This window comes from Melospiza georgiana, chromosome 17 (assembly GCF_028018845.1).
Source record: "Melospiza georgiana isolate bMelGeo1 chromosome 17, bMelGeo1.pri, whole genome shotgun sequence".
In the NCBI taxonomy this organism is placed as follows: domain Eukaryota; kingdom Metazoa; phylum Chordata; class Aves; order Passeriformes; family Passerellidae; genus Melospiza; species Melospiza georgiana.
The window spans coordinates 12,366,656-12,388,100 of record NC_080446.1 but is presented as its reverse complement, the minus strand read 5'-3'; the positions used below and the strand labels follow the sequence as shown (position 1 = coordinate 12,388,100).

General features: G+C 46.5%; 1 protein-coding gene across 1 annotated transcript in view; it reads right to left on the bottom strand.

Annotated features, from left to right (window-relative positions):
- TOX2 (TOX high mobility group box family member 2) overlaps positions 1-21,445 on the bottom strand; it is a 175,289-nt gene that overhangs the window by 56,426 nt on the left and 97,418 nt on the right. Inside the window, exon 3 of the mRNA XM_058036367.1 lies at positions 19,008-19,253. Within this exon, the coding sequence (XP_057892350.1) occupies positions 19,008-19,253 (246 nt within the window). The remainder of the gene's footprint in view (positions 1-19,007; positions 19,254-21,445) is intronic.

The window sequence follows — 21,445 nt, the reverse complement described above, 5'->3', positions numbered from 1 at the left end:
CCTCCATGGATCCACCTTGGGCAGCACAAGAGCCCAGCCAGGGCTGCACCCAAGATGAACCAAAATGGTCCCAAAATGCACGACCAGTCACAGGGTCTGTCACTGTGATCAGTTCTGCTCCATTTGCATCTTGCAGTTCATTGTCCCATTCCAGCTTTAGCCCAGGCAGTCCCACCCTGCTTGTTTTTCTCTCTCCAGCCCACGGTGTTTGTGCTCCTGGGCTGAGATTTGGATCATTTGTCCTTGGTGCCCAGCTGGAGCAGGAATTGTTTTGTCTCCCTGCTCTGTGCACAGAGCTCACCATCTCCTCATATGAAGCCCAGACCCACACACTAAAGCAGCTCAGAATGTGAAAAATACAAAAGCTAAAACCTGAGGCATCAGTGCAAGCCAGGCCCATGTGGAAAGTGCACCCTCAAAGAGGTGGTTTAGGAAAGCTGCTCTGTCCCAAGGGGTTGGCAGCAGTGGGAATTGGAATAAAAGGTACTGGGACAGACCTTCTCTCTATGCTAGAGAAGGTGATGTTGATGAGATGTATTAAAAATGATTTACATTATTAATACTATGAAGTTTAATTTGGGAATGTGCCCAAATCACCACTCCTACCCTGTCAAGGAAAAGAAGATCCAGGGTTTGGGTGCACAAGGAAACAACACATTGCTTGCACTTCTGTGTAACACTGGAGCCAGAGTTGATTCAGCCACTGGTTTTTAACAGTATTCTATTGAAAAACCAGGACATGTAAAGTGCTCCCAGGAGCCCAAAGCAGAGATGGTCCTATTGCACCCCAACTTCCCTGCAATGAGACACAATCCAGCTGAGATGGGACCTGGTGCTCCCAGATTCAGATTAACTCTAGCGAGAACTCAGCTCTGGATTTATTATGAATAACAACAACCTCCACCTCCCCACCAACACACATTTTAACATCTGCTACAACAACTCCCCATGTTTTTGGTAGATCCATAAACATTTTCAAAATATCTTTTTGGCATTTTCATTTTCACCCTTACTCTGAGGAAGTCACAGAGTTTATCCTTGCCTGTGTGGACAAAAATATTTCTTTTTATTGCTTTGAAATTCCAAATCTCAATTCCCATGAAGTTTCCTGATGTAGCTGCTTTCACTTGTGTATTCCATGCACTTTCATGCTTTCAATTACTTTATTTGCCTCCCTCTTAAACTGAACATCTGCCATCACAGAGAATCTTTCCATACCATAATAATTTCTATTCTTTGAGCCTCTTTTTTCTCCCTCTTGCCTGAGAGGGGATGACCAACACAGTACAGAGTATACAACTCTCCAAACCACCTCCCCTCCAAGAGTTTCTCCTGTCCTCTATCCCTGCACGAGGTTTTCTGAGGTTCTTTCAGGCAGTCAATCCAGAGCACTGCAAGCTTTATGAATAGTGAATATTTTTCTCCTCAACATGAATTAATTCCACATTTATCAATGCTGAACAAACTGCCTTTGCAATCTTGCAGTCCATTTCCCTCCTATGCTTACATCTCTACGAATTTCCTTTCTCCTGTCCCAAATACGTCCAATTTCTTTGTGTCACCCTCCAGTTTTATCCCTCACTGCCTACATTCAACGTCATTAATGCAAAAACATAAACAACAGAGCATCCAGGGCAATGACAAAACCTGGAGAGACCCCCACAAATCAAGTCTTTAATCACTAATTTTTCTAGTGTTTGCAAGTAATATCAAGAATGGAAGAGATTGGTAAAAACCACGTCTCCCCTACAGAAAGTGTCCTGGTTCAGGGCAGCCACTCCCTGACACTTTTCTAGTCCCTTTTTTGGTGGCAACATCTCAAAGTGCCCTGATTTCATCCACCTGTGTCTCAGGAGGAGCACAAGGAGAAGCAATGTTCCTCCCAGTTTGCCACTTCCACTTCCATCAGCTCCACTTGCCCTGCTGCCCATTTCCACAGGGACCAGACAGGTGTCCATGGGGAAACCATGTCCAACCATGTCCAAACCATGTCCAACCCATGTCCAGCCATGTCCAACCATGTCCAACCATGTCCAAACCATGTCCAACCATGTCCAACCATGTCCAAGCCATGTCCAACCATGTCCAACCACGTCTAACCATGTCCAAACCACGTCCAACCATGTCCAACCATGTCCAAACCATGTCCAACCATGTCCAACCATGTTTAACCATGTCCAAACCATGTCCAGCCATGTCCAACACAAGGTGGGACAGCCCTAGTGGGACAGGATTGCCCATGTTGGTCACTCATACCCACCTTTGGGCTCTTTAACTCCAAATTCATACCCAGGCTTTGGACTAAAACATATTTGGGTCAGCCCTGGGAAAAGGGAGCAGATCCCACTCCCTCCAGCAGCACCCTGGTGTCCCACAGCTGCCTGCTGCAGCTTCCAGGACAGTGGATCCCTGGTGAGGGATGCTCAGAGCAGTAGGGATAAGTGAGAAACACAGCTGGCAATAGCTGTGGGTGGTGAGGGATTGCAGCAATACCCAGCTCCCTCCTCATGCTGCCCTCAGCAGAGACCAAACAATTTCCACGGTGGGAACTGAAGGTTCCTAATGGGATTCTGCAGAGCTGGGAGACAAATGGAGCAGCCAGGCAGAGCATTAAGGAATGTTTTCCTGCCAGCAGAGCCCGAGTGGAACACTCGGACATCTAACACTACCAACTGGCTCGCTGCCCTGCATCAGATGCAGAAATATTTTTCTCTTTCTTTGACAAGCTGCATCTGCAGCAATCATTATAATTTCTCTTGACATTGCATCCCACACCTCTTCACAGAGGCAGGACTCAAGTAGCACTCTTCATTTAAATGATAACTTTGATTTCTCAGGGCTACGGGGATGTGAAGTGGTTCAGCCTGTACCACTCAGAAGCAGGGGCTGCCAGAGCTTTTCCCAGCTTTTCCCACATTCAGAGTTTTCAGTCCTCTGGGGTGGGGTCCGAATTTGGCAGCTGGACCTTGCCAGATTGACACCCAACAGGCAGGTAGAGATGGGGAGTGTTTGTTGAAGAAAAGGAAATCTGCCTCAGGATTGCTGTTTGTGTCCTCCCTCCCTCTGCACCATCACTCACACTCACAGAAAACCCCACTGGCAGGGGAAAACTCTGAAAGGGCTGGGATTACCATTTCTATTTAGCAGCTGAGGAAATGTTACCTACCAATTAGGGACCATTCCTCCTGTCACTCCGGGCTCAGCCGAGTGGCTGATGTGGCTCTTTGATCTCCTCATTGCATAACAAAGCCTGTTACAGCCCATTATTTTTATTGTAAGCACTTTCTGTTATTTGCCTCTAAAAACGGCTCCCATTGAAATAATACAAAGAGACTCACTCAACGTGCACACACCTACAGCACTGAACAGTCATCATAACTTCTACAGCTGAAACAAAAGCCATGGAAATTTCCATCCTTTTGTGCTCTCCTGCCCCAGGCAGGACAGGAATGGAACCAACACCAGCCACTGCAAGGCCATTTGGGGCTGAAACTTCTGGAAAAGTTTGGAAATGGAAATGGAAAGCAAAGCATGTGTGGGATTGGGAATGAACCTCAAAGTTCCACAGCCCTTCCTTGCGTGGGGCAGTGAGCGATGGCTGGAGCAGGGTAACGCACCCTGTGCAAAGGGGAGGCCAGTGATAGCTGTGAGACAAATATGATTGATCTAAGGGATAAGAGAAATTAAAGATGGGCTGCAGCATTGATCAAAATGCACAAGATGGATGGCAAAGAGTTGCTAGACATGCTACTTTGGGTTTTCTTGAGTCACAGGTGATGCTGGTTAAAAAGCGGCGAACAATCGTTCTGTTTACAGCTGCCCGATGCACTTCAAGGAAGATTTTATGCCACATTATGACGTGGGATGTGAACACACATGGGAATGTGAACATTTGATGGTGTGGCAGAGGTTATGATGAAAATTAAAACCCTTCACTTGTCTTTTGGAGGCTCTTTGCATTGGCACTGAACTCACAGCCACCCCATCTTGTTATTCCCATGGAAATGAGAAAAGAGAGGAGAAACATGGGGCAGAAGGGACAGCAAACAGGGGGGGCAGATGGTGCAAGCTCCAGAAGGATGCAGGAGCTCCATCTCCTTGACAGAACCCCCTTCCTCACATTAGGGCCCTGCTGTCAGTCCAGAGGTGGCAGTGAAAGCTCAGCTTTGGTGGCACAGTCAGGGAGCAGGAATGGGAGGCAGGAGAAGGTGCAGGGACACGTGCCTGGGGGATTATCCCTGCCTGGAAATGCCTCTGTTTTCATTGTGTGACCCAAACAAAACCAAGCCCTCAGATGACCCATGCCATTGGTCACATGTACAAAATAAGGCACAAAGGCAGCATTTTGGGGAGGCTGAAGCAGCTTCTGGTTAATCAGCTGAGAGAGGGCTGAGTACATTCAGCAAGAGGCAAAGGAATCATAGAATGGTTGGGGTTGGAAAGGACCTTAAAGCTCATCTAGTTTCACTCTCCTGACATGGGCAGGGATGCTTTCCACAAGACAAGGTTGCTCCAAGCCACGTCCAACACTTCAAGGAAGGAGGGAAATCCTTCCTGCAGCTCTCACATGAACATTTTGCAGTTCCTGGCTGCTGTTGAAACCCATGTCCTGATAAGCAGAGACCCTACAAACACATTATTATTCACTTTACCTACTGTTCCCAAAGGAATTGGGATCCCTGAGGTTCAAACACACCTTAAATTGCTGCATCAAAGACAACCAGTCTTTAAGCACAGATGATCTGGCATCAATTATCTCATGCTGCAACTAAAGGCAAGACATTTCACAATGCCCCAGATTAGTCAGCATGAACAAGGGTAATCCCAACACTTTCTGACCATTATTTATCTATTCAATTTTTAAATCTTTCCTCATGCTTACTTTTGATAGAATTTCCTGTGTTTTTATAAATTATGATACAGAGATTGTCCCACAGTACACCAGAACCCAAGTGGCTGGGGAAAAGCCCATCCAGGCACCAACCCCAGCTCCTGGGGCTGAGTTGGCAAATCCCCCACCAGGAAATGGGGAATTGCCCATGCTGGGACACTCTTTCCCCAAAGCCACATCCCAGGCTCCAGAGAAACTCTCTTCCAAATCTCTAGTTCATTTTGCAAAGCATGTTGCATGTTCTCATTTGCAGGATTTTTTGTTGGGGACAAAATGGATTTTTAACCTCACCCAGGAAAATTGCTGAAGTGGGATTTTTTGCTAAGAAGGAGAAAAAAATTTCACCCCAAAGGTGGACATGGCCTAAACCTAAAGGGTTAAAACTGAGCTAAGAACAGACATCCACCTGCATGTCTGTGCACTAGAGACAAACACATCTGAGATCAGAATCAGATCTTAAAAAAGATCCATCCCATTCCCTGAACATATTTACTGGAGTTATTTGATATTGTTCTGCAAACCTCCTTCATGCTGCATTCATCTCATCTGCTCCTGTAATTCAGAGATTTTATTTTCCACTATATTTTTAATTTATATCATGTTTTATTTATACCACTGTCTTTCACGAAACCCCAAATTTCAAAACTGACACAGGCATTACGCACATAAAATAGACTTCTTATTATCAACATGGCAGAGGAGACAAAAAAATGACAGGAATAAATCTTAGGTTTTATGCCGGCGAGATGTTCTGCAAAGTAAGTGACATTTCTCAGCAATACAAATCGTACATTAAAAGATAATTTCCAGAACATGATCCCAGCTCTGGAGCATGGCACCATTGCACAAAGTAATATCTCAGCTGTGCTTTAGCAAGGCCGGGTTTGTGTTGGGTTTGGCACCACGACTGTGTCAGGTCTTGTGAGGAGACTTTGGAGTGATGAAGTTTAGTGCACACACGAGAGGCAGTTCTTTGGCACACTGTCAGCACGGTGTAATTGATATTTTAATTACACTGCTGATACACGGGCGCTGCTCACAGCGAGCCTCCTCCTCCTCCTCCTCCTCCTCCTCCTCCTCCTCCCCGGCCTCACAAGGCCTGATGCAATTGTCCTATTGCTATCAAAAAGTGTTGCATTGTGATTTCAGGGTTTACTCCAGAACCTCGGGTCCCTCCCCTGATAATTCCCTCCCAGGTGTGTCAGTCCCCTCTGCTTTCCCCTCCCAGCACTGTCTGTCAGTCCTGGCATTCCAGAAGGCATCGAGTGATTGGCAGATTCACAGGATGCTCTCTACCCCTGGGGGCATTGGGCCATCCAGGTGTCCTTTGTCCCTTTGTCCCTCCCCTCTTGTCCCTGGCTGGTGGCTCCCTGCCCCTTCCCTGCCCCTCTCCCCGGGGTTAAAGGAGCAGCAACCACGGGCTCAGGGAGTTCTGCTGGAGCTGGTGCTGCATTCAGAGGCCTGTGGGCCAGAATAAAGCTCTGGATCCAAACCCTCCATCAGAACCGACTCCTTTCCTTCACCATCACCTCAAAGCTTCTCCACAGAGGGAAACCTGAGGAGCAGCCCCTGTTATGGGGGGAAGCTCCATCCCAGCACCACCAGAGCTCCTGCAGGCCTGGACTTGTCCCCACGGGCCCAGTGCAGCACCCAGCCAGGCAAAAGTGTCTGTGGGGTGAAACACCACACACCCAGCCAGCCAAAAGTGTCTGTGGGGTGAAACACCACACACCCAGCCAGCCAAAAGGGTCTGTGGGGTGAAACACCACACACCCCACAGCCAAAAGGGTCTGTGGGGTGAAACACCACACACCCAGCCAGGCAAAAGGGTCTGTGGGGTGAAACACCACAGTGCCGCTGTTTGGTTCAGCACCAAGGGCCAGAGAAGCTCAGGCACATCCCGTCCTGCTATATTGGTATTATTCCAATATAAAAGTCTAAAAGTCTATCCCCATATTTTTTATAGGGTCCTTTAGGCCCTGGAAGGGGCTCTGAGGTCTTTTAGATTTTTATCCTCTCCAGGTGAGCACCCCCAGCTCTCCCAGCCTGGCTCCACAGCAGAGGGGTTCCAGCTCCTGGGGCTGAGTTGGCAAATCCCCCACCAGGAAATGGGGAATTGCCCATGATGAGACATTCTTCCCCTAAAGCCACATCCCAGGCTCCAGAGAAACTTCCAAATTTCTAGTTCATTTGCAAAGCATGTTACATGTTCTCATTTGCAGGATTTTTTGATGGGGGCAAAATGGATTTTTAACTGCACCCAGGAAAAATGCTGAAGTGGGATTTTTTGCTAGGAAGAAGAAAATAAAATTCACCCCAAAGGTGGACATGGCCTAAACTTAAGGGTTAAAACTGGGCTAAGAACAGACATCCACCTGCATGTCTGTGCACTAGAGACAAACACATTTGAGATCAGAATCAGATCTTTAAAAAGATCCATCCCATTCCTTCAACACATTTCCTGGAGTTATTTGAGCTCTACGCGAGTTTGCTTAAGCGCAGCTTTAAGCACAGTCAGGGCTATCTGAAAGTGCTGTGAAAGCAAAGCAAATTGTGTCACCAGAACTTAATGGCAGCTGAGGAAGGAACAAGAGGGATTGTCCCACTCAGTGCCTTCCCTGAGAATTGTATGGCTGATAAGGAACTTTCCCTACTGGGACTGTCCCCAGGGTACTGGCTTATCAGAGAGTTAGGGACCAACTCAAGGAAAGGAAAGGAAAGTTTAGGGCAATGAATTTTCATGGAATAGTTAAAAGGAGGAGTGCAAACAGTGAAGAAGAGCTGCTGGTTGATGAGAGCAGCAGGTGCACCTTGGGATAGGACCTGTTGGCTTCTGGCCACGAGATGAGTATGGGGAGATAAGGACTCAGTTTGCAGCCTAAAACCAAAGGGGCACAGGCAGAGACAATTCTGCAGCCAGGCTTAAATACACACAACATTGGTTCACTGTGCAGGTGATGCCTCAGGTTTAGCTTTTATATTTTTCAGATTCTGAGTTGCTTTAGTGTAAAATTCTGAGCTTTATATGAGGGGATGGTGAGCTCTGTGCACAGAGCAGGGAGACAAAACAATTCCTGCTCCAGCTGGGCACCAAGGACAAATGATCCAAATCTCAGCCCAAGAGCACAAACACCGTGGGCTGGAGAGAGAAAAACAAGCAGGGTGAGACTGCCTGGGCTAAAGCTGGAATGGGACAATGAACTGCAAGGTGCAAATGGAGCAGAACTGATCACAGTGACAGACCCCGTGCCCGCTCGTGCATTTTGGGACCATTTTGGTTGATCTTGGGTGCAGCCCTGGCTGGGCTCCTGTGCTGCCCAAGGTGGATCCATTGAGGACATCCTTTGAATAAATCCCTGCTTTATTCTTTAGTTCTGTCCAGTCTCTGCTCTAGGTCAGCCTTCCCAAGGCATCACAGGGCCCTTCCTGCAGGTATGATGAGGTGCTGTGGGTAAGAGCACAGCTGAAGGCTCTCCTGCCTCCCCTTGCTCTGGGACATAGACCCCTGGGATGGTTTGGGTTGGAAGGGATCTCCTGATGAGGAGCTCTCCTGCAGGGAGGTGGCTGTGAGCGCTTTCCAGCAAAAAAGGCAGATTCCCATGTGAGATTCCCACCCTGGCAGGTGACAGTTACCTCCTGCCAGTTCAAGTGACACCTTGTCTTCTTCTTTTCACTTGTTCAGGGAGAAATTCTTTCATTACTCAGCAAGGCCCACATCTGCTTTGCTTCTCAGCTGTCACAACAGTTCCCTTTTGTGTGAAAAGTGTATCATGACACCCTGGTTACTGAGATCTCAGAAATGGGATACCCACGGGTGAACCTAAAGACCAGCCACACAACCATCCAGGTTCCTCAGGTTCCTGGCCCTCCTGCACAGCCCAGTCCTCACGAGTTCTGCTGTTCTCTGAGAGTGACCCACATCCCCCCAATTCTCTCACTCGGCAAGGGACCAGGCAGAAGCTGCCTCAGCCATGTGAAAAGAGGGGCTGCTGCTCCACAGGGAGCTTCTGCTGCTGTCCAGGATGACTTGAAAACTCAGGGAGGACCTCTCCCACAGAACAGGATCTGTGTTCATGGAATTGCAGAATTGTTTGGGTTGGAATGGACCTTTAAAGGTCATACAGTCCACCCCCTGCCATGGCAGAGACACCTTCCACTGTCCCAGGTTGCTCCAAGCCCTGTCCAGCCTGGCCTTGGGCACTGCCAGGGTTCCAGGGGCAGCCACAGCTGCTCTGGGCACCCTGTGCCAGGGCCTCCCCACCCTCACTGTAATCTTCCTTATATCTAATTTAAACCAACTCTCAGTTTGAAATCTTTCCCACTTGTCCTATTGCTACAAGCCCTGACAAAAAGTCCATCCCCATATTTTTTATAGGCTGCTTTAGGCCCTGGAAGGAGCTCTGAGGTCTTTTGGATCCTTCTCTTCTCCAGGTGAGCACTCCCAGCTCTCCCAGCCTGGCTCCAGAGGGATTCCAGCCCTTGGAGCATCTCTGGAGCCTCCTCTGGGCTCTCTCCAGCTCCTCCCTGTGCTGGGCCCAGCTCTGCAGATGGGGTCTCACCTGAGTGGGGCAGAGGGAAAGAACCCCCGTGTGCTCCTGCTCACACTGGGGGTTCAGCCCAGGGCTTGGGGGGTTTCTGGGCACACACACAAGTCCAGCTCTGACCCACCAAATCCTCCTCCCAGGGCTGTTTTTGATCTGTTCATGCCCAGCCCTGGTGTCTCCACAGGGATCCAAGCACACCCTGCCCACAGGCCCTGCCCACAGGCCCTGCCCTGGCACCCCAGCACCGGCAGTGCCTCCTGCTCTCCCTGAGCCACCACACCACAAACTTCAGAAAACACCTCTCCAAGCAAGCCCCTTCCTCTGAGCAAGCCACACAGGAACACACACAGGAACAATTTACTCTTTGATTTTGGATCTTGTCTCCCAGGTTCCGACCTGGAGTGAAATTTTATGACCAAGCCCATCAGCCTGGGGGGAGACAAGGAGGGAAGGGGCTTCCAAGTGAAAATGCCAACAGATACTTACAGAAGAGTGTGTGGGTGTTGCTAAATTAAGCTCACAAGTAGGTGGGGCAAATGCCTTAAACGAGTTTGTGAAGGTAAAATAATGTTCATTAAAAATAGAAAAACAACTGAAAAAATACCCTTTGTATTCAACTTCACACTCGTACATCATAATGTTCCAGTAAAAGCCCATTTTCCCTTGAGATAATAAAAGAATTGAATTTTTCCTTATCGGTCATCTATTTTTCTAGCTAAAGCTATTACTCCCTCTCAGTGGTTGCCAGGCAACAAGAAATATTAATAGCAGCTTTTATTAGCTTAGCTTTAGCAGTGGAGTACCAGAATGAGAAAATGGAAAACATAAATGTGTTACATAAATCTTTCAACCTTTCAGGGTTTGTGTTAGTCTCTGTTTTCATAATGATTTATTGAAGTGATGGTTCATTTATGAGAAAAAGGAGTGTGAAATAAGAAAACGGAACATTACCCTGAAGGACTGTTTGAAAATAAATAATTATAGAAGGTGAAGAAAAGCTGTTTAAAACCATTTTTCTGAGTTTTATAAAATTTAAAAAGACATATTTCTTTCATTTATTGCCTCTGAGAAAAACACTAGCAGGGAATTGCAAACAGGGCTCTGCTTAATACAAAGAACCCTTCATGTAGGGTTGTGTTATTACCATTTTCCACCTCATGTTTGGAAGTTTAGTTTTTAAATACTGTACCATTAATAAACAGAAAGCCAAATTATTCAAAACCTTAAAGCTCACAGCACAAAATTGCCAGTGAAAACTTATCCAGGACTGAAACAAGGGGAACTCAGGGAAGTTTTGGCTGCTGGTGACCTGAGCAATGCTCTTGTTGGTTTGATTATTTATAAACACTCTTCTGAAGAGCATCAACTTGCTTTGAAGGGCAATGCTGCCTGTACACTGCACTGGGGTATGGATTATTTTAAATAACTTATTTTAGCAGGTAGTGACTCAAAATTACTGAAATATTGATGCATTGGAAGGATTTGCCCACAGCATGTAAACCACTCTGCCTGCTGGGATTGTGGATTTCCAGCGGCCTGGAGGAAAGGCTGGCACAGCGTACTTGGTTTTTGTGACAATATTTAATTGCCATAAGGAGTTTTTTACAATGAGGGTGGTAAAATCTGCTACAGCTTGCCCAGAGCAGCTGTGGCTGCCCCGTCCCTGAAGTGTCCCAGGCCAGTTTGGAGGGGGTTTGGAGGAATCTGGGTTCTGGCTTTCCAATCTTCCTGCAGGATTGTGGTATTTGTGAGGGTCCCCAAGATAAGGTGAAAGATGAGAATTTGACTCTTTCTTCTCAAAAGGTTGATTTATTATTTCATGCTATTGTATTATATTAAAAAATGCTGTACTAAAACTATACTAAAGAAATAGAGAAAGGATACATCACAAGGCTTGACAAGAATGATAATAAAAACCTGTGACTCCTCAGAGCCTCAACACAGCTGGACCATGATTAGTCATTAAATTAAAACAACTCACATGGAACCAATCAAACATTCACCTGTTGGTAAACAACATCCAAGCCACATTCCAAAGCAGCCAACACAGGAGCAGCAATCAGATAATTATTGTTTTCATTCCTCTCTGAGGCTTCTCAGCTTCCCAGGAGAAAATCATGGGCAAAGAGGATTTTTCAGAAAATATCATGGTGACACAGGACAGCCTCACTCTAGGCTGGTGAGCACCAAGCTTGTCCTTGGAGCCTAGAGCATCCCAGGAATGCCCATCCCAGCTCTGGGAAAGAGCTGCTTTTCCTTTCCGTTTCTCACATTGGACACAGGCAGCTGGATTCCTGCTGGTTTATTTTACTGCTCTCCTCTCTGTTCCACACCAAAGCCTCATTGTGTTGGCAAGCAGCTGTTCAAAGTCAACTGAAACCTTCTGGAATTTCAGGGTGGCAATCACCTTTCTTCTACAATTCACTCCCATTCACCATTTTACTCTCTCACCTCTACCTAAACAGGTTCCCCAGCTCACTGGAAATGTGACATTTTACACCATGGATGTTCCTTTTTGCCTCGGAGGATTTTCAGTATTTTTCACATAACTCTGTTCCACTCAACAAACTGAAATGAAACCTTTCAGGCTGTGGTTGAAGCCTTTCTGCCCTTGCACCAGCTTGTTGAGAGCATAAAAAGGCACCCCAGTGGGCTGAAGGAAATGTTAGTGCCTTTAGAGGAGCCACAAAAATCTCCCATTGTGAGAAGCAATGGGAAGAGGCAGACACAGGGAGAGGTGTCAGTCTCTCCAACCAGCTCTGTTACGCCTACAAAGCTCATGTTGGCTCACAGGAGCAGCCACATGCCCAAAAGAATGCTAGCCTCATACCCAAAAGGGTATGCTAGCCACAAGGTCAAAAGGATGCCCAAAGGGGTAGTAGTCACATGCCCAAAAGGGTGCTAGCCACATACCCAAAAGAGTGCCCTAAAGGATGCTATAGCCACATGCCCAAAAGGTATACCCAAAGGATGCTATAGCCACATGCCCAAAATGATGCCCTAAAGGATGCTATAGCTACATGCCCAAAAGGATGCCCTAAAGGATGCTATAGCCACATGCCCAAAAGGATGCTGGGCACATGCCCTAAAGGATGCAGCTACATGCCTGAAAGGATGCTCGCCACATGCCCAAAAGGATGCCCAAAAGGATGCTAGCTACATGCCCAAAAGGATGCAGCCACATGCCCAGAAAGAATGCTAGCTACATGCTCAAAAGGATGCCCAAAAGGGTACTAGCCACCTGCCCAAAAGGATACCCAAGAGGATGCTGGGGACATGCCCTAAAGGTTGCTAGCCACATGCCCAAAAGGATGCCCAAAAGGGTGCTAGCTACATGCCCTAAAGGGTGCTAGCCACATGCCCTAAAGGTTACTAGACACATGCCCTAAAGGGTGCTAGCCACAAGCTCAGAAGGATGCTGGGCACATGCCCAAAAGGATGCCCTAAAGGATGTTAGCCACATGCCCTAAAGGATGCCTTAAAGGATGTTAGCCACATGTCCAAAAGGATGCTAGCTACAAGCTCAAAAGGGTACTAGGCACATGCCCTAAAGGATACCCAAGAAGATGCCCAAAAGGATGCCAGCTACATGCCCAAAAGGATGCTGGGCACATGCCAAATAGGATGCTAGGCACCTGCAGAAATGCATGGCTGTGCCCACACTGCCCCTGGCCAGGGCAGAGCAGGAGGAAGCAGGGTGGCTGCTTCTTGCTGCATGCTGTGGCCAGGCTTGGGGGAGCACAGTTTTGGGGTCCTGGAGCAGTGCTGGAGGGCTCTGGGCAGTGCTGTCCCCCCAGGCAGGGGCTCCTGGCTCCCCTCACCTGATAAGCAGAGGCTCCCCCAGCCCTCCTGGCTGCTATCCAATATTTATGGAAATATTTTTGTGCTGCGTTGGACATTCCTGGGCTGTGACCTTGATCGCCCTTTGTTTCTGTCAAAAATGTTCTGCCAAATCCACTCTAAAATCTCATTTATTCCCAGCAGCTCCTTAACCCAGCGCTCACCCACCTCCCCACTGATCCACAGCACATCTCTGCCCCCTCCCCTGCTTTCCCCACAGCCCCAAATCCCACCCCAGTGTGATCCCAGCCCAGCAGATCTCCCTGTGGATCTCTGGGAGGCTCAGCTGCTGCTGGGATGTTCACAGTGAGCAAACTTATTCTCTTCCCAAGGAAAACATGTTTTTTTCCCCCCTCTTTGATTACTTTTCCCTAATCACTCCCATTTCTCAGTGACAGTCACACCTCTCCTATTTTCCCTCCCTCCTGCCATTCCTCCTCTTTCCCTTCTCTTCCCTTCCTTTTTTTCCCAGAGGAAAAGAGAGATCACTAGAAAAGAAAACTCTACTGCAGTAAGAATTTTCTGTTTGTTTCTTGTCATCAACACAAAAAAAACCAACAAACCAACAAACCTTCCCCAAATGAGCCAGCTCTGCCTCCTCCCCAGCTCTCCCTCACCCCTTCCAGCAGTTCCTCACTCGTCACATCCTGTGCCAACTCTTTGTCCACTCTCGTCCATCCATCCCTCCTTTCCATGGAAAACTCCCTTAACTTCTAAAAACTCATAGAGGGGGAAAAAAAGGGAAATTAAGTGACAGAAAGAGCAGTGAAGAGCCATGACATGGAAATGTGGAGCTGGTCCACAGACAGGATCAGGGAAGAGATGAGAATCTGACTCCAAGTTCTCGGAAGGTTGATATATTATATTATATTATATTATATTATATTATATTATATTATATTATATTATATTATATTATATTATATTATATTATATTATATTATATTATATTATATTATATTATATTATATTATATTATATTATATTATATTATATTATATCATATCATATCATATCATATCATATCATATCATATCATAAGAAATTATAAACTAAAACTGTACTAAGGAAAGAGAAAAGGATACATCAGAAGGTTTAACAAGAATGATAAAGAAAAACCCGTGACTCCTCAGAGCCTCGACACAGCTGGACCATGATTGGTCATTAAATTAAAACAATTCACATGCTACAATAAACAATCTCCAGACTACATTCCAAAGCAGTAAAACAGGGAGAAGCTGAAGCTTCTCAGCTTCCCAGGAGAAGAAATCCTGGTGAAGGGATTTTTCAAAAAATATCATGGTGAGAGTGGTGTGGAGGGTGCTCTGGGTGGTGCTACTGCAGGGATGAGCAAACAGAAAGGATGCTGGGTTTGGGATTTCAGGGTCTCCATGTGACAGCCCAGAGCAAACAGAAGGGATGCTGGGTTTGGGGTTTCCAGGGTTTCCATGTGACAGCCCAGAGCAAACACAAAGGATGCTGGGTTTGGGGTTTCAGGGTCTCCATCTGGCAGCCCATGGGTGTGAGCTGGAGCCAGGAGCAGGGGCTGGCACACAGCAAATCTTCCTTCACTCCCAGTTCCCAACCTGCCATGGGAATTTCTGTGCTGATTTAACTCCCTTGGCGCTGGTTACCTGCACAGTGGGAGCAGGAGGGTAATCCTTGAGAGGCACTGGGAGGTTTAATGCAGTCTGAGGGTAATGTGGGACATCCCAGCACAAGAGACATACACAGGGGACAGCAACCTGCACCTGGATTTTCTTTATTCACTTCTGAGCTATCAGGAAAAAATACCAATCCTATGGCACTTGGTGAATCCTGGCTCATGTTATATCAGCAGTTAGGGATTTATTTTTTTTTTTCTTTTTGACTTAAAAAAATCCTGAGGCTCAAGTTACATTTTTAGAGCAGAAGTCTGGCCAATGTCTAAACATTTTACCATGAATTGCTTGTTGTTTCTCATTGTATTCAAACATACAGACATGGCAACCAAGGCAGGAAATAGCTGTGTTTGCAAAAACCTGTGTGAGCTACAGCAGAGAGCAGCAGGGAGGAGAGAGGCTCCAGCTCCAGCATTTGCATCAGCAGTGCTGGTCCTGGAACAAAACCAAAACCTCTGCACTCTGAGCCACCTCTCTGAGCTCTGAGCAAGCAGGGCTCACTCCAGACTGGCCTCCCATCACTGCCTGGGTGAAATCATCCCTCTCTTTCTGGAAATGTTGGCAAACAAGCCCCAGAATGGTTTGGGTTGGAAGGGACCTCAAAGATCATCTCATTCCACTCCTGCCATGGCAGGGACACCTCCCACTGTCCCAGGCTGCTCCAAGCCCCATCCAGTCTGGCCTTGGGCACTGCCAGGGATCCAGGGGCAGCCACAGCTGCTCTGGGCACCCTGTGCCACGGCCTGCCCACCCTCACAGGGAACAATTCCTAATTCCCAATCTCCCATCCATCCCTGCCCTCTGGCAGTGGGAGCCATTCCCTGTGTCCTGTCCCTCCATCCCTTGTCCCCAGTCCCTCTCCAGCTCTCCTGGAGCCCCTGTAGGCACTGGAAGGTGCTATTAGCTATTAACCAGATGAGTTTAAAGTGTGCTTTCTCTCCAGGGTTCTTCTGTGCCCTGATGTGCAGATGCTGCTCCCTCAGCACCCCCAGGAGCTGCAGGTGTGCCCTGGGAGCAGTGCTGCCATCGTGGGCTGCTGCTGCAGCAAAGGGAGACTGGAGGAGAACAAAGGGAACTTGATTCCCCACCAAAAGGGACAGAAGGTGTCACCCTTTAGTGGAAAAATGGCTGTGATGGGAGCATAAGGCAGGATTTAATTCTAAAACTGCAACACAGCTCCCTCCCTGTCCCCTTTGCTGCTGGGGCCTCTGAAGATGTAACACAGCCCCGAGGGTTTCCAAAACTGAACAGCTTCAGTTCACTCTCACCTGGGAAATTCAGGGTTCACTGGACTTTTTTTATTTTTGTGGTAAGGGGCAAACAAATCTTAATCTCTCTATTCTACATTTACAGCCCACTAAGTCCCCTTCTTATCTTCTGTGGCTCAGCCCTGATTTATCATCACTGAGCTGCATTTGTAAAACAGTACCATAAAGTAAGAAAGAGAACATTTCCCAAGGACTACTCCAAAATAAATTATTTCAGACACAGAGGAGCTGCTTAATAAATCCCCCTCTTCTTTTTTTTTCTTTAGGTATTTTAGAAAGTGATTTATAAGTGCAATATCACCTCTCAAAAATGAGACAATCAACACGGGATAAAATTATCGTGTTATGAAAATAGGGGTCAGGCAAAGGAGCTGTGCTTTAAATTAAACCAGGGAAAAATGTTTCATCTGAAATTGACTCTTTCTGTCTCAGAAATGAATGTTTTAATCACCTAAGAACCTAAAAGGTAACACAGAGCCCTCAGTAATATTTAATTCCATAGAAATATGCCTCTGTTCAATACTGATGGGCAGAACATGATATTTCTCTTAAACACACTAACAATGAAACTCAGAGACTCATCAGGACTTCAGAAAGCCTTGGGATTTTCCTAGACTAAGAGATAATATGCCATTTAAATATTTAAATATCACTACCTTTCAGACCCTTATCTATTGAAGCAATCAACACCAAGCCTTCCCCAGCTAGGCAGGGCCAGGCTCCCAGCCACGCTCTCTAAGTGAAATTAACTCTGTTTGATATCAATGGCATTCCAAATCAATGATCTTAGAGAGAAACAATGTCAAAAACCAACCACGGGGCTGAAGCTGCTGGAGAGGAAAATGGTATTAAACAGCAGCAGTATCAATTCAATATCACTGTCAAAATCAAGCCCCAACCTTTCCTCAGTGCTGCTGATGCAGAAGCGCTGTAAGCTCTAATTAGCCCTGGAGTTTCTTCACTTTACTTCATTATCCCTGCCTTGTTTATCCCTGCACGAGTCATTTGAAACTTTGCAAGGTATCCCCTTCCCAGGAGTGAGGCAGTTGGAGTTGGTGAGAGCAGGGAGGGATCCTGTTCCCCCTGGAATCGATAGCAGAGCTTTCCCTTCATCCCTGCTCCTCCTGCTGCAGCCACCCTGCCGTGGCACAGGGGTGACAGGGAGGAAAAGAAAGGACACCTTGCCATGGGGGATGGGGCACATGCACTTTGCTTGGTTCAGGGAGTGATGCTGGTTTGGTTTTGCCTTTTTTTCTTTTATATGTTCTCTGTATTTTTCACGCATATATGTCACCGTGAGATTTTCTGAAAAATCCCTTCACCAGGATTTCTTCTCCTGGCAAGATGAGAAGCCTCAGCTTCTCCATGTTTTGCTGCTCTGGAATGTGATTTGGAGAACTGTTTACCCAGCATGTGAATTGTTTTAACTTAATGACCAATCCCAGTCCAGCTGTGTGAGAATTCTGGTCTGTCACAAGTTTTTATTATTCATTCTTGTATCCTTTTATTATTCCTCTTGTATCCTTCTGATGTATCTTTTTTTTCTATTCTTTAGTATAGCTTTAGTATAGCATTTCATAATATAATATAATATAATATAATATAATATAATATAATATAATATAATATAATATAATATAATATAATATAATATAATATAATATAATATCATATCATATCATATCATATCATATCATATCATATCGTATAATATCATATCATATCATATCATATCATATCATATCATATCATATCAATATCAGCCTTCTGAGAACTTGGAGTCAGATTCTCATCTCTCACCTCGTCCTGGAGACCCACCACAACACAAATATTCATAGCTCTGTAGCACATTGTATTAGTGACTAGTTTTCCCAGTGCTTTTCCGAGACTTTTCCCTAAGCAGAAAGACAAAACAAAATCCAGAGCTCCAAGCCCCAGGGGTACAGGACCCCAGTGCTGTCTTGGTTCTTCCTGGGAAGAGAACAAGGCTGAGAACAACTCTTGGAGATCCATTCCATGGACAGAGCACAGCCAGTGCCAAGGGGGACTCCAGAGAAGGGGCTTCACCTGGGGGGGAATTGCCTCACCACTTGTGCTCCTAATTGGTGCTTTTAATCAACTATGCTAATTTCCTAAGACCTATAAAAATGTACTCACCCCTGTGGGGGTGGCCTTTTATGGACATCTTTCCATTAACTGCCCCTGAAACCTTCAAATAAAAATCCCCCTTTATCACAGAATCACAGAATGACCAGGTTGGAAGAGACCTCCAAGACCATCGAGTCCAACCCAGCCCCAACCCCTCAACTGAACCCTGGCACTCAGTGCCACATCCAGGCTTTGTTAAACACACCCAGGGATGGGGACTCCACCACCTCCCTGGGCAGCCATTCCAGAACTTTATCACTCTTTCCATGAAAAGCTTTTTCCCAATCTCCAGCCTGTATTTCCCTTGGTGCAGCCTGAGGCTGTGTGCTCTGGTTGTGTCAGTGCTGCTGGAGAAAGAGCCCAACCCCCAAAACATTACCTCCTTACTAAAATGATCTCAAGCTTCATTTCCAAACTGGAGGAAAAGACAACATGAGGATGTTCCACACAGGGAGGGAAAAAACCCTTTTCCCTGATCCTGAGTGGTTAACAAGGCTCAGGAGGACACCAAAGGAAGCAGGAAACTGCCACCATGAGCAGGGTGACCACACCAGGTCCTCCCACCCCTCATGGCAAACCGCTCATCACCAAGAGTGGTGAGCTCAGCTCACTGCTGGAAACACAGAGTGCTTTGGATGAAAGGAGAGGCACTGACCGTGGGCAGCTGGCTGGAGAGGAGGTGCCCATCCTGGCTCAGCATGTTGGACACCATGATGGCCGGCAGGTCCATGTTCTGGTAGGGATAGGCTGGGATCAGGCTGTTGGGAGGGAGGCTGTGGCACAGAGAATGGTATCCAGTTTCATGCTCCACCAAGTGCAGGAGGGATGGGTCGGGGAGGTTGGGAGGTGTTATGGGAGGGATCTCGTAGTCCTCGTTGTTCTCATTCTGACTGTTGTACGTCTGAAACACCAAAGAGACAGTTTGCAACGTGTCACTGATATGTATGAAAATTCAGAATTTTATAATGTATTCAGGCAGGTGAAGGAAAACAGAAATATATTGAAATAACAAATATATTTAACAAATTTGCTTATTTAACAAATCTGCAAAAGTACAGAAGACAGTTCGTAACATGAATGTAACTTTCTAGGTGGAGACAACTAGTAGCAGAACACATAAGAATTTAGTTGCTAGGTAAAGGCTGTAAAGATAAAAAAATTCAGTAAAGCAAGACTTAGGTATTGTTGAAACCCATAAAGCAGAATCTTTTGCTTAAGGAGCTCCTGATTTTGGCCAGGACAAACTGACCTGAGAGAAAGCCAAACCTCCACTGTGCCTGCCCAGAAGAAAGGGTGAAGCAGAGAACATTGAGGAAGATGATGTTACTTCATCAAAGACACCCACCCAGGACCATCAGGAGGTGTGGCACCACCCAATACTCTGGGCAAGGAATGGGTGGGAAGGGAGATGTGGGCTTGGGGGGGTCAATGTGTATTTAAACCCGAAATTTGTCTCAACAGGTACACATGTCTTTGGTGGAAATACCCTCATGTCTTTGGTGGAAATATTTCCCATGTCCCTGATGGAAATGCCCTCCATGTCTTTGGTGGAAATGCCCCATGTCTTTGGTGGAAATGCCCCATGTCTTTGGTGGAAATATTTCCCATGTCTTTGATGGAAATATCCCCATGTCTTTGATGGAAATACCCCCATGTCTTTTGTGGAAATATCCCCATGTCTTTGATGGAAATACCCCCATCTGTCTCAGCTGGAATAAAACATACCTGTTATACAATTTTTAATTGTAAAGTCTTTATTCCTCAAATCATCACTGCCTCACTATTTTGGCAAAGGAAAATGACAGTTTCTCTAAGAAACACAGATTCCAGTGAAAATGGGTTTGTTGTGATAAAAAGGCACCTCCAGTCCTGCACGTCAGATTGTAACGAGGTAGGAGCCAGGGTGTGAGTGTGGCAGCACTGCTCCATCCATCAGGAGCACACCATGGACCCCTGGAGGCATCCCCTTGCTCCCTGCTCCCTCACTGCATCCCTGCTCATTTCTGAGCCCCAAAACCTCAGCAGAAACCCCCATATGTGGAGCACAGCCATGGAAGGGCAGGGCTGCCCCTGACCAGCTGCTGCCCTCCTAGGCCAAAGTCTCTCTCTGGGCAGCCAGCTCAGCTCTCAATCTACTGCTGGTATTTTAAAGAGCTTTTCTGAGAATTAGAGCTGTAGAAATAACAATTATTTGGGATCAAAAATCACAGAATTATGGAACAGTTTGGGTTACAAGGGATGTTAAAGCCCATCCAGTCCATCCCTGGGACAGAGACACCTTCCACTGTCCCAGGCTGCTCCAAGCCCTGTCCAGCCTGGCCTTGGGCACTGCCAGGGATCCAGGGGCAGCCACAGCTGTGCCAAGGCCTGCCCACCCTCACAGTAAAGCATTTTCCCCTAATATCTAATCTAACCCTGCCCTCTGTCAGGTTAAACCCATTCTCTCTCATCCTAACTCCTCAAAATCCTCCAAAACTGCAGCACAGGAGCTACAACCAGGGAGGGGGATTTAGAAACACAGCCATCACTCTTTAAAAACCCTTTAAAGGAAGCTTGTATGACTCCACCACACATGGAGATTTGTCCTTGCTTACATCCCCTCCCAAATTTCATCTGGAAAAGCATTTCCTCCCCTCCCTACTGACACTCCCTCGAGGTGACACGAACATGCAGAGATGTTGAAACTCTGTCTGCTCCCCATGTTTTCTCATGCCTTGTTTACTTCTAAGCATTCCCATTTCTATAAAAATCTGTTATCGCACCTGTGCAATCATTTTCACTTCAGACAAAACCATTTTTTCTTCATAACGTGTGAATCTATCCAAAATTATTAATTACCAACACAGAATATAATGAGTCTCTGGCAGAGGAGGCTTATTCTAAACATCAACTGTTTCACCTATTATTATAGCATATGAAATTCTGATTAGCTCCAGCATTACACACATGCTAAAGCTAAATTTCCCAGATCACCTAGTTTCATGGTTGGATTTGGACTTAATACTTGATTTAAGAGCAAAACCCCAGATGTTAAAAAACCAGTTTAGCACTGTAGGCTTTAATAATCCATTGTCCCAGAGCTCACCCCTGGAT